General features: G+C 39.3%; 2 protein-coding genes across 14 annotated transcripts; one reads left to right on the plus strand and one right to left on the minus strand.

The window, feature by feature from the left end:
• Window positions 1-1,673: 1,673 nt before the first annotated feature.
• EIF2AK2 (eukaryotic translation initiation factor 2 alpha kinase 2) lies at window positions 1,674-19,557 on the plus strand. 3 transcript variants are annotated; one of them, XM_080614684.1, is made up of 16 exons: window positions 1,674-1,769; window positions 2,137-2,263; window positions 3,966-4,080; window positions 5,150-5,316; window positions 6,128-6,254; window positions 7,819-7,901; window positions 8,829-8,919; window positions 9,393-9,427; window positions 9,588-9,716; window positions 10,193-10,312; window positions 11,575-11,679; window positions 15,771-15,963; window positions 16,969-17,094; window positions 17,481-17,576; window positions 19,277-19,339; window positions 19,420-19,557. In XM_080614684.1, the coding sequence occupies exons 2-16, from the start codon at window positions 2,160-2,162 to the stop codon at window positions 19,528-19,530; spliced, it is 1,665 nt and encodes a 554-aa protein (XP_080470810.1). In that variant the 5' UTR covers window positions 1,674-1,769; window positions 2,137-2,159; the 3' UTR covers window positions 19,531-19,557. The 3 variants fall into 3 exon arrangements, with proteins under 3 accessions (XP_080470810.1, XP_080470811.1, XP_080470812.1); XM_080614685.1 differs by having other exon boundaries at window positions 8,832-8,919; XM_080614686.1 differs by lacking the exons at window positions 5,150-5,316; window positions 6,128-6,254.
• Window positions 19,545-27,471, minus strand: GPATCH11 (G-patch domain containing 11). Of its 11 annotated transcripts, none has more exons than XM_080614690.1 (10): window positions 27,234-27,447; window positions 27,064-27,140; window positions 26,755-26,993; window positions 25,815-25,856; window positions 25,615-25,735; window positions 24,833-24,923; window positions 23,821-23,925; window positions 22,946-23,027; window positions 22,264-22,497; window positions 19,612-19,759 (listed from the first exon to the last, which is right to left on the minus strand). In XM_080614690.1, exons 2-9 carry the CDS (start codon window positions 27,105-27,107, stop codon window positions 22,442-22,444), a joined length of 780 nt encoding a protein of 259 aa, XP_080470816.1. In that variant the 5' UTR covers window positions 27,108-27,140; window positions 27,234-27,447; the 3' UTR covers window positions 19,612-19,759; window positions 22,264-22,441. The 11 variants fall into 11 exon arrangements, with proteins under 11 accessions (XP_080470817.1, XP_080470821.1, XP_080470813.1 ...); XM_080614693.1 differs by having other exon boundaries at window positions 19,620-19,759; window positions 26,755-26,981; window positions 27,435-27,464; XM_080614692.1 differs by having other exon boundaries at window positions 19,620-19,759; window positions 26,755-26,981.
• Window positions 27,472-27,508: the final 37 nt, after the last annotated feature.

The raw sequence follows: 27,508 nt of genomic DNA on the forward strand, positions 1-27,508 counted from the left end.
AGTTAAGCCGTGATTTATAATTATATTTAAAACTTATTTTTATGATTTTATTTTCACTTCATTAACTGACAGTACACAGAAAACTTACGTTCACTTCAGAGTAGGACTGGAGTTATAAAATATGCTTTCCTGTATACTTGTAGATGTTACTGCCAGGCTGTTTAACTTCAGCCAGCCGTTTGCCATGCTGTATTTGAATGAACCCCATGGCTAGCAAACAAGGCCACTCCTGGCAGCTTTTTCTCTCGGCGTGGTCTGTGTGCAATCTTACACTTGACATGCACAGTACTTTCTAACTGTTCTTTCTGCAGGCTCACTAGAGGCCAAAAATGCCAGGAAAAGAATGGTGATCAGAAATGGAAGTAGGAGCCGAGTTACAACATGAGGTGTAATCTAGAAATGATAATGTAAGAATGGCATTTGGTATCTTTAAGTGAGGTCCATACACAGAATTATGGAATTGCTCTAGGTGTGTTTTAACAAGAAAGAAGTCATAGGATCATCATAGAATCATAGAATGGTTTGGGTTGGAAGATACCTTAAAGATCATATAGTTGCAAGCCCCCTGCTATGGGTAGGGGCATCTTGCACCAGGCCAGGTTGCTCAAAGACTTCAAGAAATCTGGAGAGGGACTTTTTGCAAGGGTGTGTAGTGACAAGGTAAGAGGGAATGGTTTTAAACTGAAAGAGGGGAGATTTAGATTAGATATTAGGAAAAAAATCTTTAATGTGAGGGTGGTGAGACATTGGAACAAGTTGCTCAGAGCAGCTGTGGCTGCTCCATCCCTGGTAGTGTTCAAGGCCAGGTTGGACAAGGCTTCGAACAACCTGGTCTAGTGGAACGTGTCCCTGCCCTTTGCAGAGGGGTTGCAACAGGATGATCTTTTAAGATCCCTTCCAACCCAAACCATTCTATAATACTATGATGATTCTGTAAATTGAAAATTTAAAATTTATAAAAGGAAATACTTTCTGCTACGTGCCTTATCTGTGGTTTGAAACTCATTTCTTTGGGAAGCTACTGAACACTCTGTAAGGGATGTGAGTGTTGACTATCTAGTCCATGAAGGAAGAAGGCTACTTTAAAAAAAGAAATTAAACAAATGTTTGGACGTATTTGTGAAAAGCTGGGTGCAGTGTGACTCTCCTCTGTCCATATAGCTGAGCTATATAGAATCATAGAGTGGTTTGGGTTGGAACGGACCTTAAAGAGCATCTAGTTCCACCACCCTGCCATGGGCAGGGAAATATATACCATATGTGCTATTACTGCAGCTGCCTTGTACTCTGTGTAACAGAAGGAGGTAACAGTCGGGGAGCAACGAGGAAGTGGAGGTGCTACCAGGGTGTGACATATCTTGGAGAAGCCGCCTCCCCACGTACAGCACCAGGGCTCCGGGACCGCTTCCCGAGCTTTCGGTTTCGTTTCACCTGGGCGGGAGCTGCTGCCGGAAACGAAACCGCGGCAGTGCGTGCCAGCCGACGGTCCTGCCGCATCGCACCGCACTGCATCGCACCGCACCTCGCCGCATCACATCGCACCGCACTGCATCGCACCGCACCGCATCTCATCGCATCGCGCCGGCTCCGGGGCGGCTGCTGCTGCTTGCGAGTAGCGGATCGGGAAAAAGAGAATCCGGCCGCACTGGAGAGGCAGGCTGCCCGCGCCATGGTTCGAGCGGACTGCCCGTGAGCTGCGTCGCCGCCGGGAGCGCGGCTTCATCGGTAGTGCGTGTCACTGGGCCTGGCACTCATCTCGGGTTCAAAGGGTATGTTCAAACGCCTCTTGGTTAGCCCTCTGAAGGAATCGGTCCTAATTCTGTCTGGAGAAACTTTACTGACTGGGATTTTTTCACAGTATTTAGTGAATAATTCAGGATTTTCCTGCTGACAAATAGGCTAAGAAGTCTCCAGGTTCTTTTCTCTGCTTTCTAAAACTGTTTTTCCAAGCAATGTGTCTTCAAAACCAGTTGCTGATCAATCACTTGAATTAGAAATTGGAATTAATTTTCTGTGACTTTTATGTTACTGGTACCAGTTTTCTATTTGATATCACAGCAGTGGTCTTGCAGGGTTAAGGATGGTCTCCCTGCTATGCCAGGAGGCACAGACATACTTTTGAATGTTGCTTTGCAGAACCTGTCGGAGATCGTGTCAAAATGGAACGTGAGTGTATGGAGAAGATCAACCATTACTGTCAAAAGCACAAATTTACCCTGGTTTATGCTGATATCAACATGGATGGCCCATCTCATGATCCTGTGTAAGTTCACTATGCACCTCAGTAACCATCAGGACTCTTCCTGCAATAAATTAGGTAGATAAAACACAAAGTCATAGAAGTTAACTTAATGGAAGTGTGGTGGGAGAGCTGATTGGAACCATAAAGTGAGTGGTAGGTGGGTGAAGAGAGTGTTGTGATAGAGTTTGAGGAGAAAACTGATTCTCTGTTTTTTGGAAAGCAACAGCAATACACCTGTATCTATAATGTAAGTAACTATACTATAGGTATGTTACGCATCTGCCATGAAATCTGTCAGGAGGTGGGATAGCTGGCAGTAAATGTTTCAGTTTATGATCTATGCTAACTTAAATGCTTTGTTTATTTAGTTTTACAAAGCTGAGAAATTATTTGTGAGTTATGTTGCTGGTTTCTAACTGTAAAGTCGGGCCTATATCAATTGATTGGGTACCAGCATGTTTTATGTGTAGTTAGGTTTTGAACACCTATTACAAGAAAAGGGTCTTTTGCTTAAGTTGCTTTGCTTTTACTTGAAGAGACAATTACAGGTGACGGAATGAGTTTTATTTTTTTAACACAGATATAGTGTTTTGCTACTTCTTCCCTTGCCAGAGATCACAGATACTCAAGATCTATCATGTTTCCTTGTGTGATTTCTTTATTTTTGTTTTTGCTAGTTTGCATGTAGACATGCCTTATGCTAATAATTGTTTCTTCCAGTGTCTTCCTTCTTGCCAGTCAGCGCTGTTTGTGCTGACTTATTCTTAGACCTGACCATAGTCCCAAAATAAATTATTATCTGGGTGTCACATGTTGGTTATCTTAATTTTTCTTTTTTTGAGTTACATGAGCTGCACGGGGAAAATCCTCATCATAGTAATGGCCACAGCTGTGGTTACACAGCTACATCTGCATGCTTCAAAAGTGATGGCATGGAACTAAGAGAATTCACACACATTTCAAATTTACTGGTTTTTCCCAATTATTGCACTTTTTCATTTTTTTCAGTGTACTCTGCTACATTCACAAGTACAGTTCCATCCACTCTCTTTGTACCTGTAAATGATGTGAAGTGGGACGGTGGTGTCCAGGAACATGCTGGATAACTTGGGCTGTTCCAAGTAGTACAACGTACAGTGTCAGGCTACAGCAATGAGTGCTGTAAACCTCCTCCAGTGCCCTTATGGTGCTCTTTCCTAGTGCTTGGTTGGCTAACGGGACGCACTGGCCACTGCTGGCCACACACATGAATACTTAAATCATAGAATCATAGAATAGTTAGGGTTGGAAAGGACTTTAAGATCATCTAGTTCCAACCCCCTGCCATGGGCAGGGACACCCCACACTAAACCATGCCACCCAAGGCTTTGTCCAACCTGGCCTTGAACACTGCCAAGGATGGAGCATTCACAATTTACTTGGGCAACCCATTCCAGTGCCTCACCACCCTAACAGTAAAGAATTTCCTCCTTATATCCAATCTAAACTTCCCCTTTCTAAGTTCTAACCCGTTACCCCTTGTCCTATCACTACAGTCCCTGATGAATAGTCCCTCCCCAGCATCCTTATAGGCCCCCTTCAGATACTGGAAAGCTGCTATAAGGTCTGTGAAAGACTTTCACAGTTATCTTTGTAGCCAATAAGAAAGTTGAATTTGAGAATGTTATAATGTATGTATGAGAGAAAACGTTACAATGTTTTAGAAAAGTTTCCTTCATTGCAGGTTCACAGTTGCGGTTAAGATAAATGGTGAAAAATATGGTACAGGCACTGGTAAAAATAAGAAGGAAGCAAAAGCAATTGCAGCAAAAAAGGCCTGGGAAGTGATTGAGAAACAGGTGAGTAAACTGTAAGATTTTTCTTTTTTCCCCAGTAAAAATTGAAGATTAATCTCTGATATTAGCCATTGGAGAGTTTCTAATTATTTAAGTTGTTCTGTCTTATTCAGTGCTTTACTTTAAAGGGAACTATTTTTCTTACTGTTCTACTACAGTGTTGGTACATAATATCGAGAATGTTTCCTTCTCTGCTGTTATAGGAGGGTAAGGAAATGTATTTGCCTTTCTTAAGCTGCCTTGGTACATCCAGAATGGACAGTGTTTCTTTTTCATCTTGACAGCTGTTCAGTAATTTGATGTCTTGAAAATATTTGCAGGGCATTGTTCAGTATGCCTGTTGCCTGTCTCATAAAACTCATAAAATTGCTTACTTTCACTTAACCTGATGCATCTTTGTCATTATATTCTTTATGGTATAGCTTATTCTATACTCTTTATCCTTCCTTGATTTAGTTTAGGTTTGAATTTTGCTCCTTTATTTTCCACCACATGTATTGTTGTTAGCCATTCTTTACATTTCTTTTTGACTCTGAATGCTTGTTAGCACCTTTTGACTGAAATCTCTCCTTACCTGTTTCCATATGCTTTCTATTGTGTCACCATCATTACTTTAACACAACTGCTGCATATTTGCTAATGCATTATTAATGCTGCCTGATCATGAGACAGCTGAAAAGTCCTGCTTTCCCCTCTTGTACATGCATAGAGGCATTTGCAGCCCTTGCTAATGGCAGCAGCACCCTGCTGCCATCCTTTTTTTTTCAGTCAGGGTTTAAAAAATGTGAAAAAAATTCAGAAGGCAGCATTGGCTGCTTTTTTTTTTTTTTTTTTTTTTGGTGCAATATTAGAAAAACTGGATTTACATTTGTTTGTAAACCCAAAGTAGTAATTCTGGGTTGGGGTAATTGCCCTTTGCCACAAGGGACTCAGTTAATGCAAACTTGGGATTCCTTGAAAGTATTTCGAAATGCTGACAAACTTTGCAGCTATGTTAGATCTTGTGCACTGTTTATCTTAAGATATTTATTAAGCTTAAGTTTTTAAGTTACCTATTTTGTTTATTTTAAAGCGAGAGAATCCTTCAAATGTCCAAGCTGCAGAATCATCAACAACTAGGATGACCTTATTACCTGTACTGTCTGGTGACTATGTTAGCCAACTAAATATGTATTCACAAAGGACCTTCGAAGAGGTTAATTATACTAACACGCGTAATGGAGATGCCCATGCTCCTGTGTAAGACGTACTTTTGTCTTCGTAATTGCTTTTAATATTTCTTTGTATTGTATAACGCTATGACACACTACCATTAGTTATCCTGAGTAGCATTAGATGAATCTATAGAAATGCAATAATAATTCAGAGGTAGTCTGGAGAGAATCCAGTTGAAGGCCATTAGGGTAGTCAAGGAGTTGGAGGACGTGGTATGAGAGGCTAGGAGGACTGAGTCTGTTTAGTTGCTGAAAGAGATGGCATGATGATAAAATGGTAGTCAGTGTAGACAAATTGTCAGTTCTCTTGGTTGTAGCTCTGGCACCTTTGTGTATCTCTTGGCATGTATCTTGGAGACCTGTAGGAACCAAGTGCCAAGGAGAGCCTGTTTGTGTCTCCTTCCATATGTATAGCAGTCAGTGAGTCACAGAAACATTCCAGTTAATGACAGCTGAGGGATGATAAAGAATATCTATGTATTTTAACTCTTGACAATATCTGCTGGAAAATTTCTCCTCTATTCTCCTGCAAAATCAACCATTTTAAAACCTGAACTGTGATACTTTGTGATTGTGGGTGCATGTGATGATGCTTTGAGGAGCTCAATCTTAAAAAGTGCTAAATATTCAGTCTCTGAAAATTGGTTAACTTGAAGGCTTGTCAAAATAGTTACCTGCCTTTATTAATTAGATTAAATGTACATTGGAAATACTGTCCTGAAGATTTATGTTTTGGATTTCCATTCCATGATGTCAATTGACCGTAGTCTTAAAAATTATTAAACTAAGACTTGTTGTATGGGATATAAGATGTTAATCCCTGTTGTATTTTCCAGGTTTTCTTGTAGATGTACAATTAGTGGTTACGTGTATGGAAATGGCACTGGACCTTCTCTAGCTGCTGCAAAACAAGCTGCTGCAAAACAAGCGTTTGAGAAGCTAATTGAGCAAGGCGATATAACAGTATGTGCTATATTTAACCTTAAAATGAGAGTTTAGTTCTTGCATCTGTAATCTTTGAACAGATTTCCTCATTGTATTTAAAATCACATTCCATGGATTCCACTTAAGGGGAAAACTATCCATATTTTAGTGGGTTTTCTGGGCTACAGGATTCTGTAGGTAAAATTTTTGTTGTGTTTCTATATTCAATTGCTGTATTAAAAAAAGAAATCTCACAGTTGGTATCTCTGTGCATTTCAGAAGAGGGTCTGATATGTTGTCAGTCAAGGATGCACATGTATGAAAAGATTCTGAATTCTGACTGCTCTAATGTACTGGGTGTTTCCTGTGTGGACTGCTGTTGAGCTGACTGGCTAAGAATATAAATCTCTTGCTGCCTTCTGTTGGATCAAAAATCTACTGTGAAATGTGAGAAAGGCAAAACGGGGAGTGGGAATCGACAGGGCTTGCCTTCTGTAGTATTCCGAGGCAGAGCCTAGTAAAACAATTACTAACACCTTCCTCTGGAGAGCAGAGCTCTTGTCTTCGTGTTCATGGTTGTATTTTCGTATGTGCAAAAAATCATCAGAATCCTAATAGTGATCTAAACCCACTTCTGAAATGCACAGAACAGTACATAGGAACTAACTTAAATGTAGTTTAAAGGGAAGGAAGGCAGTATGGTGGAGGAAAGAACTCTTTTAAGTTAACCATGGAATTAATGGCCTATTAAAGCTCTAGGATGCTTTCTTAATGTTTTCCTATGTTGTGAGCTCATGGGTCTATGGATTTTCATTGAAGTCTGAAATTTCCTACTTAAAAAAAACCTCTGTAGCTGTTAGTCTAAAATTGGGGTATTGGTCGTTTTGGTTTGGTTTGAATTTTTATTAATTCCCAGCGATGTGTGTCTAACAAACAAAATGTAACCAGCAAAAAGTAGTAAATGCCCAGTACTCCCAAATTAAAGGGGAAAAAAAAAAAAAAAAAAGAAAGTTTGGTATCATTGACACATAAACCTTTTTGTTTGCTTATGGCCTGTAACAATGGTAGGTGTTGCTTTTAATGTTACATTTATGCTCTTAAGACATGGAGGTGGGAAGAGAAAGAACCTCTACTAAGTATTTAGAATTAGGTTTTTTTAGTGAACCCTGATTTAGTAATCCAGGTTTTACAGGGTTTTCACACCAAAGATATTTTCTGTTCTGCTGATTACACATACTAAAGCCTTCATAATTCTTGTTTTCCATGCAGGCAATTGCATGTGCAGTAAAAACATTTGCTGTTTATGACTGTTACTTTTATCCTGATTCCTAACGTGTCCAAAACTCCTGCAAATGTGTCTATATAGTCTGAGCAGGAAAATTGCTGTCTGTGACAGGGCCCAGGGTTCCACTCCTCTGGGTGGAAGTTAGGCAGATGCCTTTCTTCTGCAGGGCTTTGAATCTTCAGTGCAGCTAACAGCTTCCACTTAGGATCTTGCAATCTTCCCTCTTCCCTCTTTGAAGGGGATTTTTTACATGGTTTTGTTAAACTTTTTTTTTTTTTTTTTTTTTTTTTTTTTTGTGGTTTTGTTTCTGTTTTTCAGATGGGAAATGAATCATCTAACAGGAACTCTACATTTAGAGACCATAGTAATTCCCATCAAGTGTCAACTCAGTCTGACTTGGAGTAAGTGGGGTTCACTGATAGTGTGATAACAAAATGTATTTACTAATCTTAGAGGGTCATGTGTTCTAGCTATTAATAAAATCTGTGTTAGTTTCTTTATTGCAGAATAAAGCTGTTTGATTTGAACTTCTTACATGCCAGAGAAAAATTTGTTATACTTGTGCAATTTGAGTCCTTATGGGTTAGCTTATAATTGCAGAGCTTTCTGATATATTTACTTTTTGCTGTGAGTTTTTTCAGAAGCAATTTTACAGTGATGTAAGCAGAATAACCTACTTCATTTTTATAATGGCATTATTGCATGCCAGTTTTAACACTCATTTTCCTATTATGATACTCTTGCCAACTCAGTATAATACAACTCAAGTACTTTTCCTGTGCCTCACATTCTGCTTTCTTCTCTGTTTTTGTGTGAGTTTTTGTGAGACATGGGGTTTTTGCTTGTTTTCTTCCATTCTCCGTATACAAGGGGGAAAATTTGCTTAGTGAAAGACAATGAACCTGCAGAAAGTTTCATTTGTGATTTGGAAACCCTATGAGTTCAGCAGTTAATTTAACTGCAGTGCCACTACCACCTCTTTTATGTTCTTTGTGGGATTCTAAAGCAAGCCAGTATGTATAATGCTAGAGGTGGCTGTGCTGTCTTGACATAAACATCTGTGTTTAACCTATTCAATTAAAGGAGATCATAAAATATGTATCATATAGATATGATATCAGATCATAGAAATAGAGGATTATATTACAAAATGTCATTGTTTTATTAGCTTTCCAGCATCAAGTTTTGTACTTTAAATCCATCACAATTGTTAATGATTTTCTAGGTTTTGATTTTAGAATCTATGGGGGGTTTATGCCTTTTTCTTTAATTGTGGCAATGATTTTATTTGTTTTACCTTCATGTAAACCTAGTTGCTTATTTTTCAGTAGCAACAGTATTTGCTTTAAAGACTCAGCTGCAAATTTGGCAGAAAAAATGAAAGACATGGCAGTATGTGAAAAGCCTTCACCTTCTCAGGTATAGTATGAAAATGGTTTTCCTCATAACTACATTTTAGACCCTGAATAGAGAAAGCTTCTTGAAAGAGTGTAGCATCAGTTTGTTCCTTTATCCACTAATCACTAGAAAACGTGCGATTTTTCCCTAAGAATATTCAGGACATTTGTGCTGTTAGCCGTTAAGTCACTTACTTCTATACTTCAGACCCAATCTATGTGCTGTTGACCAAATGGGCAGTACTCCCAAGAAAGGGAGCCAAACTAAGCTTGTATTCTTCTGTAGGAAGAGTATGATAATGTCATACATAGCATATGTGAAAATTAGAAGCTAAGATATGGCTTAATTCATATTACATTGCATATATAAGGTATGAACACATTTATAGACAATTCCTAGATACATTCTCAGACATATTTTAAACTAAATATGGTTAAAATATCCAGGATATTTCAGTTAGAGTGTTTTTTTTTTTTTTTTTCTTTTTCATTTAGAGAAACACACCAAGTTCTGCTCTGAAACCCCAAAGGTACGTGTCTGTTTCTAGGTTGTTAGCTCCCATAAGCTGTATTGCAAACCACTGTTTGTTTCTATATCTAGTAAAGAAGTGGCACTATTGGGAGGTACATTTCTTTTGCCAGATATTAGGAAAATGGCCATTATAAGTTCTGCTTTTATCCTTGTTACAGAAAATTGGCAGCAAATTTTGATAATGTGAGAGACAGCAAAGAGGTAAAAAAGATGTCAGATGAGAGTTTGCCAGGTTTGGACACAAATACTGGTGAGGAAAATGAAAGCCCATACACTGTGAATAAAAGGTAAGAAAGACTTTTATTTTTTTTTAAGATTTGTATGGCAATCACAGTATGTAGTGGTCTAGATTTGGGGGGTTTTTTTAATAACAGAATGTAGGAAAGTACGGCTGTAAAAATAACTTTCAAAGCTAATTGGTATTTGAGATACTATTTTTTTCTTTTTCCTCTGGAAATGTCAGTTTATAGTACAGCAACTGACATGCAATGTCCTTTGATGGTTACACCCAAAGGTCATTTGTGTGAAGATGTGAGAGTGATTACCCTACACGCTTTCAAGGGTCAGGTTCCCTTTTTATTTGTTTTTTTAATCTTCAAGACTGCGATTTAGACCTGTATAATGCTGAGTGATCTCTGTAGAATGATGTTGCAGCTGATGTAGTAGACCTGTCAGGATCATTTTTACATCTTGGAAATTTAAAATTAAGTATGCCTGAAGTTTTAAAGTGTTTATATATATATATATTCTTTATTTTTTTAAGATTTCTTGAGAGTTTTAAAAATATAGAACCTATTGGTGAAGGTGGCTTTGGGAATGTTTTCAAAGCAACAGCAAAGCTTGATGAGAGGACCTATGCAGTCAAACGAGTTCAATTCACAAAGTATGTACTGTATATTTATGTCTAGTTTTTATTTTAGGATAACCTTAATCAAGATTTTAGTACTTTGTTTTGTCTCTTTAATAAGACTGTATGTGTGTAATCAATTTTCATTATTAGTTGCATGTTCTTTCTGATAAACCTATCCTTTATTTCTAAGTGAAGCTGAAAACAGCATGTTCGTTTTTGCATTCACCGGAGTAATTTCAGTTGCAACTGTAAGGAAGTAGATTTGTTAAGTTCTACCTTCCCTGAACACACTAGTGCTCTGGTTATTAATACTGCAAAATATGTTTGAAGAAAATCTGCTGATTAATAAAACATTGAAAGCAGCACTGTTACTTTTGACAGGTTACGTGGAAAGTTTACATATTGGTAATGTATAATGACTATGATTAGGGAAAATAGAGAAAAATGAAAGTAATACATTTTGTGGTTTCTACTTGGAAAATGCTTTATATATGACCCATGTAGTCATTATTCTCATGCTGTGTTACTTGTTACTTACTAGTGATGATCCCAATATTTTTTTTTAAAGTGGTTTTCTTTAACCTGTCCCTAGTGGAGTATTTTGTCAGCAGCTGAAAAACTTGATTTTCTTTTACGTAATCTATACAAAAGGTTTCAAGTTGGAGATACTTGACCCTTACATTGTTCAACTGCCCATCAAATTCTTGTGATCTTCACAGATACTTGTTCTTTTCATTTGTATTGCAATCCTGAGAACTACACTAACAAACATTTTCCTGATTCTTCAGATAAAGACTGGTGTGCTGATGGGTTTGAACTTACTTCAGTAGGCACTGTTACAAGGACAGGCCAAATTTAGTAAGAATTCTTCCTGAGTATTTCCACTGACTTCTCTATATGTAAACAAACTTCACAGTGGTGATGAGAAAACATGGGTGTTTGCTACATTGTGTTTGGCTACATAATGTAATTATGCACTGCAGCAATCTGCTTTTTTTCAGGTTTTTTGGTTTTGTTTTTTTGGGGTTTTGTTTGTTTGTTTGGGGTTTTTTTTGAGTGGGGCTTTCATTTCTAATATGGTTAAGCCACTTTTTTTACTTTGAATAATTCAGCAGATGAAAGGAACCCCACAGAATTTGTAATTATAATTTAGAATTTGAATGAAGGAGAATATTATTGTTTGTGGTTTTTTTCTAAATGAATGTAAAACTACTTGCATACTGCTATTTTACATCATGTCTTTAACTTCATTTAATATTTTTATTGCGAAATGATTCCTCCCTCACTCCAAATAGGAATGTGCGTGAAGTAAAACAACTTGCAAGACTTGACCACAAAAACATAGTGCGGTATTACAATAGCTGGCAAGGGTACGACCATGTAACTTCTCCAGCCCCAAGGTAACTACAAAATAGTAGTTTGCACTTACAAACTTGTTTGCTATAGTGAATCTTGTGTTGTAAAAGGAAAGGCTGGTGATTGGTTACAGAACTGTTGTGGTATAAACCCAGCCACACAGGTTGTTCACTCACTCCCCCTCCTTCCTCCCTCCACTCCCAGAGGGATGGGAAGGAGAATCAAAAGAATGTAACTCCCACAGGTTGAGGTAAGAACAGTCCAGTAACTAAGGTATAACACAAGTCACTACTGCTACCATCAATAGTAATAATGATAAGGGAAATAACAAGGGAAGAGAATACAATACCTCACGACCCGCAGACCAATACCTTGCCCCCACCCAGCAGCGAACTAGCCCTTCCAGATAACTCTCAGCTACATCCTGGGCATGACGTGCTGTGGTATGGAATACCTGTTTGGCTAGTTTGGGTCAGGTGTCCTGCCTCTGCTTCCTCCCGGCTTCCCCTCCTCCCTGGCAGACCATGAGACTCACAAAGTCCTTGGTCAGACTAAACATTTGAGCAGTAACTAAAAACATCGGTGTTATCAGCGCTGTTCCCAGGCCAAAAGTCAAAAACACAGCGCTGCACCAGAAGGAGAAAAAATGACTGCTACTACTGAACCCAGGACAGTATCCACCCCTTATTCCATACCATTCATGTTATGCTCAGATCCCACATTTTCAATATACCCTCACTCTCATCTCAGTGCACTCTTATTTTAGTACACGGATCAATCCTTATAAAGCTGCTGAGTCCATCCGGTCCATGATGTCAGGCTCCATCTCTTGTAACAGTCTTTCAGAGCAAGAGAGGCTGTGTGCAGTGTTCACACTTGTGAATAACCTGGGCAATAGTGTCTATTGCTAAGTCCACCCCTCGATCATGAGTCCATCTCCATGTTGCATCTCTACCCTGATGGCCTGAACTATCACGGGCCCACCAGGCTCAAAATAATTCACCCTCCCCTTCAGCAGTCTCTGCAACTTGTCGTTGGGGACTCCATACAGCTGCCTTCCATCTCTGACGCTTCCAAAGCACTGGAGGGGCCAGGTGGACCAGATACTTGCCCATACTGTCGCACACACCCTTACACTCATGACTGTGCAGCCTTGGGGAGAACCTCTTAGGTCCTCCTATATCGTCGTCTAACCCTAGACAAGACCCAAACCCGACTCTGCTTAATTTTTGAGATCAGACAAAATGGTTGTGGGTAAAACACACTCTGTGTGTGTGCCAACATGGTGATCCCCATCACAATCAGCAGGCAGGTCCCAAGGGTACCCGAAGGCCATTCAAAACCTTCAGAACTCTCAAATGATGCTGCTGTACTTGTCACTGGGGCTGGTGTAGCTGCTATGCTTGCCGGCTCTCTCACCTCCAGCTTCTGTTTTTCTGAGTCCCGATCTTCCTCCTCTGCCTTGCTGGGAAATGCTGCGTAGTCTCCTGGGGCTCAGGCTCGCTGGGCTTGGCGGGCAGCTGCTGGGGGATGCTCTTGGCCGCTGTGGGGCTGGGCTCGGCCACGGAGCTCGGCTCCTCCGCCACCTCTTCCCGTTGCTCGGCAGCCACCTCCTTCCCGCCCTCCGGCCCCGCTCCTGCTGCCGCTTGGTTCCGGCTCCCTGGGCCGCTCCCCCTTGGCTCCCCGCAGCCTCATGAGGACGGAGGAGAGGACGAGGGCCAGGACAGTGAAGAGCAGCGGGACAGCCAGGTACAAGTCCACGGCCACGTCCATCCCGCCTTGCTGCTGGAGCCCGCTCATATTACAAGTCATTACCATGAAGTAGAATGAAACAAGAACCTTAGCCCAAGGCCCCAGCCGATAAACACTAACACAGCAAATACTGGCTCTAAGTAAGGTACGATATGCTGAAACTGTGAGATCAAGAGAAACAACTTTGAGAGCCAGTAAATCAGCATTGTGACGCGTGACTATTAATCCAAGACAATGAATGCTTATCACAAATACGATTAGACACACTCCGGTCAGGTCTGTCGTTATCTCAACCCTTCGTGCTCCACGTTGGGCGCCAAAAAGAACTGTCATGGTTTAAACCCAGCCACACAGGTTGTTCACTCACTCCCCCTCCTTCCTCCCTCCACTCCCAGAGGGATGGGAAGGAGAATCAAAAGAATGTAACTCCCACAGGTTGAGATAAGAACAGTCCAGTAACTAAGGTATAACACAAATCACTACTGCTACCATCAATAATAATAATGATAAGGGAGATAACAAGGGAAGAGAATACAATACCTCATGACCTGTCGACCAATACCTTGCCCCCACCCAGCAGTGAAGCAGCGCATCCGGATTACTCCCAGTTACATCCTGAGCATGACGTGCTGTGGTATGGAATACCTGTTTGGCTAGTTTGGGTCAGGTATCCTGTTTCTGCTTCCTCCCAGCTTCCCCTCCTCCCTGGCAGACCATGAGACTCACAAAGTCCTTGGTCAGACTAAACATTTGAGCAGTAACTAAAAACATCGGTGTTATCAGCGCTGTTCCCAGGCCAAAAGTCAAAAACACAGCGCTGCACCAGAAGGAGAAAAAATGACTGCTACTGCTGAACCCAGGACACATCCTTACACAAATATAAATGAATACACATAATTCCATACTTCCTGCTAGGAAAAAGGTACAGTCCTTTTCAGCAGCAAGTTGTATATAATTAAGCATATTTATATCTTCTTTTCCTTGATGAGTAAGATATGTAATTTTATCTTTCTCTTCTTTCTTAACATACAAAATTTGCTGAATCTATAGAAGAGTATAAGAATGCAGAACTCAAAATCTGGGGCTAGAATTAAGAACAGAAACTAAAATTTGCCTGGCAGCAGGCTGCCAAATTCTTGATCAGAAATTTCCTTTTTTGAGTAAGTACTGGTCAGCCAGTAGCTCTCATAGATTTAATGATTTCTCTAAGTTAGCATTTTAACCATAATGCCTGAAATGGTTTGGCTGTTGAGAACAGAAATACAAAATGAAATGTCTTTCATTTAGAGGTAGTCTTCCAACACTAAGACTTCTGGGAAGACAGCGGTGAGTTTTACTTGTAAATTAGATGATTAACTTCTCAAAGCTTCTGTGGTAAGCTTTTTTCACTAGCTGTAAATTTGTACCTTTCAGGTAGGTGGCCTAGCCTCAACCTACAGCCATAAAATACTAATGGATTCAAAATTATGGTTGGCATGGTATCTGTCCAATGTGCTCAGTAAATAAAGAATAAAATGAGAGGGAAATGTCTCATCAAAACCTAACAATTAATATATTGGAGTCTCAGTATCAGTTATGCATTTTATATTGAACAGTTATTGGGTAAAAGACAGAAAAAAGTCTTCAAAGCTGAGGTCCCAGCCTGGAATTCTGCTTAGTGACTTGACTTCAAAACTGCGGAGAGTCCCAAGCCACTTAATGTTTGTTCTTTCAGTACCTCAGGCAGCTTTATTTCAGGACTCTTGAATCACATAGGGCAAGTAGGAAAATGGGGTGTCTCCTCTTCATATTTTCCTTTCCCTCACAATCTCCAGCCCCAGCCTATCCTATGGGCTGATGGTGAGGGTTGTCTACTGGAAACTGTGAGGCTGTCAGGTGGACAAATATGTTTCATCTAGATTTCCAGCTTTCAGAAGGACAGAGTTTGAAAGAATGTGAACATTTTGGGTAGGAGAGGAAAGCTAATTCTGTGTTTGTTGAGCAGAATAGAGAATACCTGCCAGGGACTTGCAGCAGTTGCTAGAGGGCACGATGTGTGCCAAGGACAGTGCTACTTCTTCTTGTACAGACAGACGTGAACCAGAATTTGGACATTCAGAAACCTTTTGGTGTGAGTGGAAGTAAGCAAAACATTAGGGATATTCCAGGGGTATGGAGCAACTGAGCCAGGGACCATTTGGTTTGCAGTTCTATTTATTTGTATCTAGTACAAATTGGTCTAGAATTTTTTTCAAAAGCAAGAGGCTTGCAGACCTTGGTTTGGAGAACTCCAAAACCAGTAATTAACAAAACTTCTTAAAGAAGAGGAACCTGAGAATCATTGATGGCTTGAGAGGAATTGTATCTTGCCAGATTCAATATGGTGTAAAATTTCCTTTTGCAGACAGAAGTCAGACAAAGAAATTCTCTGTCTTTTCATTCAAATGGAATTATGTGAACAAGGGCCATTGGAAAACTGGATTCAAAAGAACAGAGAAGACCGAAAGTATCATGAGATGGCACAAACCAAATTTTTACAAATACTGGAAGGAGTAGAATATATTCATTCTAAAGGCTTAATTCATCGAGACCTCAAGGTAAGTAGGATAGGTAGTAAAATATAAAAATAGTACTCTTTGGAATTTCCTAAAATGTTAAATAGTTCTAGTCTTTTAGCGTGTTATGTACCCTAGTAGTGTGCTGCTTCTGATATTGCTAGGAATTGGTTTTTTCAGCAACTGGCTTGACTTCATCCTCAAATCGGAAGGCAAACTGGAGGATCTCAGAATGCAGTAGTTAAAAAAATCTGCAGCCATCAGTTAACAGGCATTTTCAGTGTATTATATATTATGTGTTACTGGGTCACCAGATTGCCTACTGGAAAAATAAATACTAGCTTTACTGATAAAATAATTAAAAGTAAGAAAGTGAAAAAGTTGAGTCTAGGAAGTTTGCTCTTGCCATATTGTAAAGGGATAGTTTATCTATCCTAATAAATGTGTTTGATAACAACATATTCTAGTTGCTCTTTCATTACATATGCAAACATTTCAATGCTGCCTTTTTGGATAGGACTTCAGTCTCTACAAGTGCACAGTCTTTATATTGAAATAAAATAAGTTCAATGGAAACTTAGAAGGGATACCGTGAGATGCCTGTAGTAAGCTCCAACACTGCGATTGTCTGTGTACAGATAATGCTGCTGTGCCTAGAAGAAACTGGGATTTGAGTGGAATTCAATGTGACCCTAAATGCTTTGCCATTCCATCAAATTCCAGGGCTAGGACTGGAGACTAAGAAACATTTCTGGATATGAAATGTTATATGCACAATGTACTTGAAGAACATTAAAGCACGGCATAGTTATGACTGAGCTAGTGGAAAAAAAAACAACCCATTGCAGTTACTGCGTCATGTACTATTTTAAATTGAGTTTCTGTTTTTAAAAATTAATTGCATTTTTTCCCTGCTTCCTACCCCATCAATTTCTTAATGCTAATTTCTGTGAACAATTGTCACATTTTATGGGGAGCACTTCTGTGGCTGATTATGCTTGACAATAAACCTTGGTCATATAGTGATTTTTCATTTTTTACATATAGCCTCAGAATATATTCATATCAGATGAAGATAAAATAAAAATAGGCGACTTTGGTCTTGTGACTTCTGTGACATATGAGAATCTGACTGAGAACACAGGAACAAAATCATATATGGCACCAGAACAGGTAATTATCCTGCTATATTAGTGTCTCTGTAACTAGATTTGCATTATAAAGTCAGCATTGGATGTTCTTGATCCTAATCTTGGTATTAAACAAGGTTGCCTGAAGTTCCCTGGTATAACTGTATGTGAGAGTAACAGCATTCTGGAGAAAGCTGTCTGCAAGTGTGGTGATTTTTTGTTGCTGTGCTGACACTGCATGCTGTAAGGAATGCTCTTGCATTGATGTGATAAAATAGTTGTAGGAGAAAGGGGTACTGACTGATGAGGAGATCAAGTAGGGCCAGTCCTGAAGTCTTGGGGTGGGAATTTCTTGCTGTCTTCAAAAATTGTTTTAAGAGTGCTGTCCAGTTGGATTTGACTGCGTTATTCTTGTTCTGATCTTTGTAGGTGGGGGCCAGATACGGAAAGGAAGTAGATATTTATGCACTGGGGTTAATTTGGTTTGAGATTCTTTCGGCATTCAGTCATCATGAGAAAGCTGAGGTATGTAATCTTTAAAAGAACTCTCACTGTCATTGGTTTGCCTTGCTGCTGGTATCACATGCTAACGGCTCGCTAGAAGCAATCTGTGTATCTACAACACTGTTTTTATTTACATTTTCCCCTTGATTAATTTCTGTAAGGCACATAAGTCCTCACACCTCTGTTGAAATGTAATAACCAAAGTAAAGAAATACTACTGGTTTTATTTCACTTATGTGTTATTGACATACACATTAAAGCCTGAGCATGCTAAAGAATGTCTCGCAAAAAAAAATTGCTACTTCAAAAAGAAAACCAGTGTTACTTAAGCTTTTTTTGAAAAGGGATCTTTTATGTGTCTCTTGCGCTTTCATGGTACTTTGCACATTATGAGTGTAATGGCTTGTATGCTCAAACCTTCATATTTGTAGGACAGTGATGTAGCTGCTGAGGATGTTATCAAAAGTAATTGCAAGATATATGTACATGGTTGGACCCAGAAGCTCTTGACAGTTAGCTTGGTCCTTTTGCCATCATGAGAAAACCATACCAATGTGTCTGCTTGACTCACAGGTTCAACCTGGGTCTCTTCAGCTACCTTATAGCATTTTCTAAGCCATCTTGCTCCTGCTAACAGCTGACTGTGCTAATGTATTCACAGTTCCATGGTGTTATAGGTGAAAGGGCAAGACCAATTATTTAGTCTTGTTTCTTTGAAGCATAAAAATCTTGTGTCTATAAGTAGATGGGGAAGTCATGTGGATGGGAAGTCCTAGGATGGTCTTCAACTGCTCCATCAGTTTAGGAAACAATTTCCCTTAATGGAGCATGATAAATTCTGTTGTATGTTGCTGGCAATCCCTGATCAAAGAACATCATGCAAAAGCAAAGCTAATGATTATGAGCTAAGTAACTGGTTCAGCTGATGCTCACCAGCAGGTAGGCTCACAGGCCTAAAGCTGAAGAGTAGGGGTAAAGCTCTAAGTTCATGAGAGTTCTTGTTTTATTGGATACTGGTTATAAGGGCTTGCTAAGCCAGGCTGTAGCATCCATAAAACTGGCTAATGATTCAGGATGCATAGCTGTGTGCTACAACAGGACTGTCATCTTCTTTAGGCAAAAATTACACCAGTTAACAGCAAATGGATGATGTGGACTGCTCTGTTTACCTAGAAAGCTACATCATGTGGATAGAAACCGCAAAAGTTGAAAGCATGTAATTAGCAATGCTTTCAATGTTAGCTGCTTTGAACTAAAGCACTAAGTGGTACTGAAGGTAAAAGGGAGGAAACAAACCTACTTAGCTAATGGTAACATCTAAAGTAGGAAACCTAAGGAAAAATCCAAAGTAAAGAAAAACTGGTTTGTGCATTTTGTTTTGTTTTTTTTTTTTATGTGGTAAGAGGCTATAAACCCACTACTTTTAAATTAAGAAGGATAATACTTCTGAGGTAGAGGATTGCTGGAAGAAACACGTTGTAGCATGTGAAACTTTGAACTTAAAAAGGGACAAACATAAAACCAAGGTAGAATTAGATGTAAAAAACCTTTCAAACTTTTCAGTTACTTTCTTTTTGAAAAGAAAGGGCTTTCTGAAGCCCTACCTTTTTTGTACAGTTGCATTTTCCTAATTACTTCAGTAACCTATATGAGTCATAAAGTGAGATGCAAAATATAATAAATGAAAACATCCTAAACCTGTTCTTTTTTATGAATCTCAGGTATGGGGTAAGGTTAGAGATGGTAAACTTCCAAAGAGCTTCACCAACCGATTTCTAACAAAGGTATGGGATTTTAATACATTATTTCAATTAGTTTATTTACTGATTAAAAATAATTTACTGACATTTACTTCTTTATACAGGAACCCATAATCAAAAAGATGCTTTCAAGAGACCCTTCACAAAGATACTCTGCATCTCAAATACTTGAACTTTTAGAGTCTGTTGATAAAGACAGGCGAAATACTCAGTAAATGCCCTTTGAAAAAGCTTTTAGACTGTGTTTAAATCCAGTTTGATGTCTCTTAAAACTGATGAAATGCTGGTACACATCAGAAGCAACAGCAAGACTTGGGTTATGTCTTTTCCTTGGTGTTTTGCTTTCGTGCCATTGAGAAGCTCATCAGGGTCGTATCACCATTCACACTCATCAGCTGCAGACCAGGGCAGCATGCTTTTGCAAGCAATCACTTGCGATTTTACCTGGAAACACAGGTTGTGGATGAGCTGAACTATATTCTACAGTACATAAAGTAACCTAGTCCTCATCTCCTAGAAGATTAAGTTGTGGTGGTGCTAACCGGCCTGTGACAAATTACTGTATGCATACTCTTAACACATGTTGTATCCATTATCAGTTGAGGTTATCTACTGCCATTGAAGAAGTGCTGTCTTGTGGTATGGTGACTCAAACCTTTCTGATTTGTTCAGTGATGTTTTTAATAATTACTAGAATACTCCCATTAATACAAAGACTGATTTTGTACAGAAAATACTAGGAAATGGTGTTGGATTATTCACTGAATTTCAGTTCTTTATGGTTGTTTTTTTTTTTTTTTTTTTTTTACAACAGTTCTTTACAGCAGCTCTACATTCCTGTTGAACACCTACTTCCTTCAGTGCTCTAGAACTTAAAAATACAGTAATAGAGTTTAGATTTGCTTTAAACTTCTGAAAACCTTAGATTTTGAGTGGGTGCTTGCTTAAGAGGAAGAATATAAATGAAAGCACAGTAATTTTTATATTCTTATGGAAATTATTGATGGTCTACCAGTGTTTACTACTAAGTAAGAATCTGATTTACATCCTTTTCTAAAGCTTGAAGTGGTTTTTGTTTTTTGCCTTATCATGAATCACAAATACCCAATCACAGAATGGTTTGGGTTGGAAGGGACCTTAACGATCATCTAGTTCCAACTCCCCTACAACAGAGGCAGGGAAATCTTCCACTAGACCAGGTTGCTCCAAACCCCATCCAACCTGGTCTTCAACACTGCCAGGGATGGGGCAGCCACAGCTCCTCTGGGCAACCTGTTAACAGTTTCTTGCTGCACTCATAGTAAAGAAATTTTTCCTAATGTCTAATCAGAATTTACCCTCTTTCACTCAAAGCCATTCCTTGTTCTGTCAGTAGGTGCCCTTCTAAAAAGTCCCTCTCCAGAATTCCTGTAAGCTTCCTTTGGGTACTGGAAGGCTGCTCTGAGGTCCTGACAAACCCTTCTCCAGGCTGAACAACCCCAACTCAAGTGGCTTAGCAACTTCATCTGCCAGTTCCCTCAGGACCTGTGGATGCATCCCATCAGGTCCCATGGACTCATGCATCTTCAGGTTCTTTAGATGGCCTCAAGCCTGATCGCATACAGCAGGTTCTTCATTCTTCCCAAAGGCATCCCTGCCTTTGCCTTCTACAACTTGAGTGCTGTGGATGAAGCACTTGCTGGTGAAGACTGAGCAAAAAACTTCATCGCCCACCTCAGCCTTCTCCACGTCTCAGGTAGCCAGGTCTCCTGTTTTCTTCCAGAGAAGGCCCACATTTCCCCTAGTCTTCATTTTATCACCAACATACCTACAGAAGCTTTTCTTGTTGCTGTTGATGTTCCTGGCCAGATTTAATTCTATCAGGGCCTTAGCTTCCCTAGCCTGATCCCTGGCTGGGATGCATACAGCATTTTACTATTCTGTACCAACTACTATTTCTTTGTTGTGGTCAAGATCTGGGAGTTCCACTGCCTCTTCCCTTTCCACCCACTGGGATCTAACTGACATACAGTTGTATTCAGTCTTAAATATCTCATCAAACCTTAATGATTCTAGACTCCTATACAACTACTTTTACAATATGAAAACCAGTATATGACAAACTTTATAGTTCTTGGACAGAGCATCCATAATACCATTACCTTTTTACTGTTAAGTAATCCTGACCCTGTCCCAGTATTTTTTTGATACTTTTTTCTAGTATTTGTGTATTTCAGCAGTACATTTCTATTAGTGACTGTTTACAGTAGCAACTGTTCCCTAAAAATAAAAGGTCTATTAAAATATATTTTTATATATTTTATATACAAAAACCCTCCAACAACATGATCTAACACTGTTTTAGGGATTGTAGTGGTAGGACAAAGGGTGATGGGTTCAAACTTAGAAAGGGGAAGTTTAGATTAGATATAAGGAAGAAGCTCTTTACTGTGAGGGTGGTGAGGCACTGGAATGGGTTGCCCAAGGAAGTTGTGAATGCTCCATCCCTGGCAGTGTTCAAGGCCAGGTTGGATAAGGCCTTGGGTGACATGGTTTAGTGTGAGGTGTCCCTGCCCATGGCATGGGGGCTGGAACTTGATGATCTTAAGGTCCTTTCCAACCCTAACTATTCTATGATTCTGTTTAGTTGCACAAAATATGCACCTTTATGTGCCACAGAATGTTGGTTCAAATAACGTCTCTGTAATGTTTCACAACTTTTTTTTCCCCAGCAGGTCTAAGATTGTAAAGAAAAGAAAGTGATGTTTAGTTATCTTTGTAAAGATGAAAAATAAATCCTGTTTAACACACTATACAACAGAGTAACTAGCCAATATTTATTCCTTACTCAAACCTGAATTTTATTATCAGCTGGTCTTGTTCAGTTGGGTGGGGCATAAACAAAGACTATGGAAGGCTTAACCTGCCTCTAATATTGTAGTTCAATTAGAAATGCAAAGTTTTAATACCTATTAATTCATGCATCAAGTAGAGAATCTGTAAGATGCTTCAGAAATGTGAGTTTAATTGCCAACTATCCTTCTGCATACTTCCATATAAATTCTTCAGTATGGCACAGCTCCATACCTTCTAAAAGATATTATGAACTATACATATTTATCTAGGGGTTCTTTCTTTAGAAGGGCGTTAGTCATGATCTGCAGCACTGTCTCCAGGGCAGTTTGAAGATAAATCTTCAGAGTCTACAGGATAAGCAGAGAAAAAGTGAGTAATTCCAGCTCAGAGCAGGATAGGGTATGGGGGAAAGTTGCTAAAACAAGTGAACACAAATTCTACCCTCTTTGGTGCAGTGAATTGGGATAGAGCTCTAACTCTTTCAGAAACACCTGCAAACTTTCACAGCTTTGCATGGTACTGGTTTTAATCTTTTTTTTTTTTTTTTCTCAAATTATTATGAATACCAAATAAAATAACAGCCTGTGTGGTTGGTTGTTCAAAGGTCTTTTTGTGCACATGAACACCTAAAAATTGATTTATAATCAAAATGTACAAAGCTTTGTGCAAAAAAACAGCAGGAAAACTAGCTATGTAAAGCTTAAAGCATCCAGTAAGAGAAACATGAAGGATATATTTTACTATTTGAATCCAGCTGCATAAGCAAAGTAAAACACACAACAGGTTTACTCTCACCTTCATAGGTTGTGCCACACCAAATGCAGTAAAAGTGGTGTTCTCTCAAATAGGAAGTCAGGATGTGTAGCTTTTCTGATACCTAGGGATATGTACAGGTATGCAATGATCTGGGTCTGACACAAACAGCTCGAGCTACCACCTTTACTAAAATACACTGTTTAAGCCTTTTCTACGGAAAAGCTACACAATACTGTAGCTCAGTAAGGCATGAAGTTCCCCATATTTGTAGTACACTGCACAGGAATTCACAATCTCTGAAAAGTTAATGGCTGTTGTTTGCTCATCCTTCTTTCTAGCTATGAAACCTGCACTGAAGAGCTAAAAATATTACCTAGCTACCTTATTTCAAGTATATGATGTTTTTGGTGTAATTTTTCACACCTAATCTCTGCAAATAAAACACATACAGCTAACAGCAGCTGTGTAATCTCGTTCTCAAAAGATGTGAATTTCCAGTGTCCCTCCTGAGATCATCTGAAGCATTTTCAGAAATTCCTTAGTGATTCTAAAATTCAGCCTAAGACATGAGGCATCCAAAATGAAAACTCAAAAGAGAATAACTTTATCATATACATGGTCTTGCATATCTTGGCAAAGACACAAAAATGTTTAGAATTTAAATTCTAGGCTATTTTTTCCAAAGACCAGCTTCAAAACCAATGAGCAATAGATCAGTGGCTTAGCATTTTGTATTATATCCTGTAACTGCTATAAAAAATTCTGCTCTAAGATTGCAAAGAGGCCATTCACTACAGCTTGGAAAGTGATCTGTATATGTATGTCCTTCATACTCATACGTATACATACACACTTTTTAAAGGAATATTTAACTTAAGTCTGAATCAAGACATTAATTTAGTTGCAGAGCTTACACTTAAGTCTGAGCTTGTGCATTCATCTTCCTTGTCTTCCTCATCGTTTTTGTCTTCCTCTTCGGGTTCTAGCCAATACCAAGTCTCCTTAGGAACACCAATATCCTTAAATAATGAAAGATTTAAATGAAAATTATTTGCCTTTGCGGGTTTTCTTGTTAGATGCTAGATAAAACCAGTTTTTATAGGCAAGATGTTAGATTTTAACTTTCCTGTATAATATAACCAAGAATCACTAAAACTCTAGTGGGGAAACTAAGCAGAACAGTCCACAGGAAGGATTATTTACCTTTATCCTTTTTTTTAAAAAAAAAAAAAAAGGTGGGGTGGTATTAACAGGTTAACTGACAAAAAAAAAAAAAAAGTGCTTGAAGTTTTCAATGGTCAGAAATTTATAGTAGTTTACGTGTGACTCCTTACAGGTGAAAGGTACTTTGGTTTGGATTTGTTCTTTGTTTAGACTCTTCTTTGGTGAATCTACTGATTCTTTCAATGATGATCCCCATCCTTGGATATACTCAAGAGCTGTCTGGACATTGCCCTGGACAACATGCTTTAGGTGACCCTGCTTGAGCAGGAAGGTTGGACAAGGTGATCTCTAGAGTCTCTCCCTTCCAATGTCAAAAGCTCTGTGACGATGATGTTCCCTCACTTGAGGCAAACAGCACTGTCATTTAGGGAGGCCTGACACTTGCTACTGGAAGATACGTTAACAGCTCAGAAGTAACCACAAGGATGTGGGAGCAAAACCAGGTGAGCTCTGACGATGCAAATTAACATAGGTCCTCACATAACTCACCACGAGGTTGGTGTACACCTTCAGGTATCTTAATGGTGCAAACATGTATTTTGAAATATTTTAAGAGGACTGAAGTGTTGCCAATCATGAAGACTTTGGGCTAGTTACCCCACAGTTTTAGAGAACTTCCAAGAACTGACTCACTATTTTGTTTGCAGCCTGTATGTCTAACCTATAAGCCTTCCTTCCAACCTAAAAAGCCCAGAGTCTCACTTTTTGCATGTCTAATTGCTGGCAGGCCCTCTGGCTTTTTCGGAGGTCCCCTTCCATCTTACGTTCTTCTTGTTTGTTTTTAAATCTTATTCTGTTAAGAAAAAGTAGATGGATAAAATAAGCAGTTAGAGAAACTGAGACACATTACAGTTGATAGCTTTTCTAAAATAGAAAATCTAAGATTCTAGCCCTACTAATTCTCTCAGACCAGGACAACAGTGAAGTTAAGAAGTCCCTCTGACATTGTTTTTGTGGGAGCACACAAGTATTTCTTGGGAATGTCTTGGCTTTTTTTGGATCACACTATATTGAACACTATTTCTTCATGAGGTTTTCCTAGGTGGTCCACTAAACTTCCGCAGAATATACAGCCTTCCCTAGGCTTTCTTTCTCCACATATAACAAGGAAATCGGGAGAATAAAAACAATAAAACCCCAAAAAATTTATTCTAATTTTAAAAACTGCTGTAGCAACACTGCTCAGGATTAGCTATGGCCCTTCTATTAATAAAAATTACATGGTTCTCCGATTTGAAAAGTTGACTTAAATTACTATGTATATTGTTTGCATTATTAACATCTACAGAAATAAATGATGCAGCACATGCTTTTAGTGTGCATCTGCTTTTGCTTTAGAACTAAGAAACATACTATATACTTCTACTCTTACTTCTCATTCAAAACATTAAAAAATAGTAACACATTATAAGAATAACCTAACTTGAAGCATAGAAAGAATTGCAGTTCAGGCACTGCTTGGAGTATCAGTTACATCATGTTACCTAAACTGATCTTCAGCTTGTTCATTTGCTTGCTTTTTCATATGGAGTTTTTGTCTATAGTTTTCCAGTTTTTCTTCAGCTTTTCTCTTTTTTAATTCCTCATGACCAATCCCACTTCTGCCTATGTGAATTCAAAACATTAATGTAAGCAGTTGAGAAGCAATGATACTTAACTAAGTAAATTAAGAAATATCACAAACCTGTTTTTATGTTCAGAGGAATAGGTTCAACAATGCCTTCTCCTGTGAAGGAAAAAATAGGTTAATTTAAGAAATCAAGTCTTTCTCAAACTATGACTTGTGCAGTATATTCAAGCAGGCAAACAGCTTTCACCACTAAATATGCACATTTTCCTGTGGTGGTTTTTCCTCTTTTTTTTTTTTTTTTTTTTTTTTTTTTTTTTTTTTTTGCTTGGAAATTGAAAAAAGCCAAATCAATGCACGTTCAGTGCACTACAAATCACCCCCAGCTGACCTGGAACTGCCTCCCTCTTTTGGCTTGTCTGCCGGATTGCTATAAATCTTTTCCAGGACACTACCCAACTGAAAGAAAATGGCCTTGACTTGACAGGTATAACATACCTGTGGTGAAGACTGCTTTGTTACAGGCTTCTGTAGCATTTTTCATTTGAGACTCTCTCAACTTGACTAAGATGAAGAACAAAAAGGATCTATTCAGGCCATTTAATTTGCCAATTGTCTGCTAAAGACACACTGAACTGGCAGAGCAGTTACTGATGCACCATTTTACTTCATCTAATAAAGCTTCATAAGGGTAGGCCAGTGTGCACCATTTCTTCAGAAATCAACTATAAATTCAAAGGGAAGGGCAGACTTTTTGTGGAACACTATTAGCTTTGCAAGACCATGAAAACATCCTTAAAGCAATTCCTGTAGGCATGCACATATGGAAGTGCTTTTACTGAACAGCAAGTACTGCTGTTTCCCTTGCATCTCTCAATCTACACCATCTTTTAAGAGATTTACTCTTTTGTTCTGCCACAACACATTCACAGTTCAGCAACACTAGGGTTCCTGGAGAGGCATTTATCCACCCTGCCTAAATATAAAGTGGCAACTACAGTCTGTAAAACATAAAGGTACACCTGAATATAGGCACACACTTCCAGTGGCAGCTTACCGCTTTTGCCAAGGGCCTGGCCGCTCTTGTAGCCCATCTTCTGGAGCAAAGCAAAGCCTTTGTTCTCACTGCCCAACGCGCTTTTCAGTACCAAGTCACGTCTCTCTTTTTCTTCTTCTTTTATACTCTTTTGTCTGTTCTTCTCGTTGGCTTCTTTTTGCTTTTCTTCTTTCTGAATAGCTTCCTTCACCCGTCTCACCATGGGCAAACCTGGCCTTACATCCTGTCTAAGAGTAATTCTAGCAAATATTAGCACTCTTAAAAACATGGTTACAACCGCTTAGAAAGGGAAAAAAAGAAGCCACCTACTTAATAAATAAATCAGACATGTAGTCTTCCTCTTCTTCCTCCATGTTTAGCACGCATGCCCTGTTCCAACCCCTTTCCTATAAACACCGTCAACACGTTTTATCACCTATTTTATTTCTCTGCACGTTACCTCAGAGGCAGAACCTCCTTTCGAAGGGAGAAGCACTTGCCGCTCAGGCCTGCTGCGCTCCGTGCGCCGCCGGAGGTGGGAGGGGCTGACGGACCAACGGGGGAGACCGAGGGGGAAACCGAACCGTGACCACCTTCTCTCCCTTCCCTCCCACCTCGGGGTACCCGTACCAGGTCCCTCGCCCACGGCGCGCTCTCTCCGCAGCCCCAGGACAGCTAGCGGACCGCGCACACTCACCCACCTCCGTCAGCCCCGGCGCCTGCGTGCGGCCACCCCTATCAGCCAGCGCCTGCGCACTTGCCGCTTCCTGCTGCA

The sequence above is a fragment of the Psittacula echo genome, assembly GCF_963264785.1.
Source record: "Psittacula echo genome assembly, chromosome: 4".
Lineage (NCBI taxonomy): Eukaryota > Metazoa > Chordata > Aves > Psittaciformes > Psittacidae > Psittacula > Psittacula echo.

Bases quoted from the DNA above. Each gene is read 5' to 3' on its own strand.
- EIF2AK2 (XM_080614684.1), top strand. From the start codon at position 2,160: ATGGAACGTGAGTGTATGGAGAAGATCAACCATTACTGTCAAAAGCAC. The intron at 8,920-9,392 runs GTATAGTATGAA...TTTTTCATTTAG, and splicing joins AAAAGCCTTCACCTTCTCAG to AGAAACACACCAAGTTCTGC. The intron at 10,313-11,574 runs GTATGTACTGTA...CACTCCAAATAG, and splicing joins AAACGAGTTCAATTCACAAA to GAATGTGCGTGAAGTAAAAC.
- GPATCH11 (XM_080614687.1), bottom strand. From the start codon at position 27,107: ATGGAGGAAGAAGAGGAAGACTACATGTCTGATTTATTTATTAA. The intron at 26,994-27,063 runs GTAGGTGGCTTC...AATATTTGCTAG, and splicing joins ATGTCTGATTTATTTATTAA to AATTACTCTTAGACAGGATG. The intron at 24,924-25,614 runs GTAACATGATGT...TTTTCTTAACAG, and splicing joins CAAGCTGAAGATCAGTTTAG to AATAAGATTTAAAAACAAAC.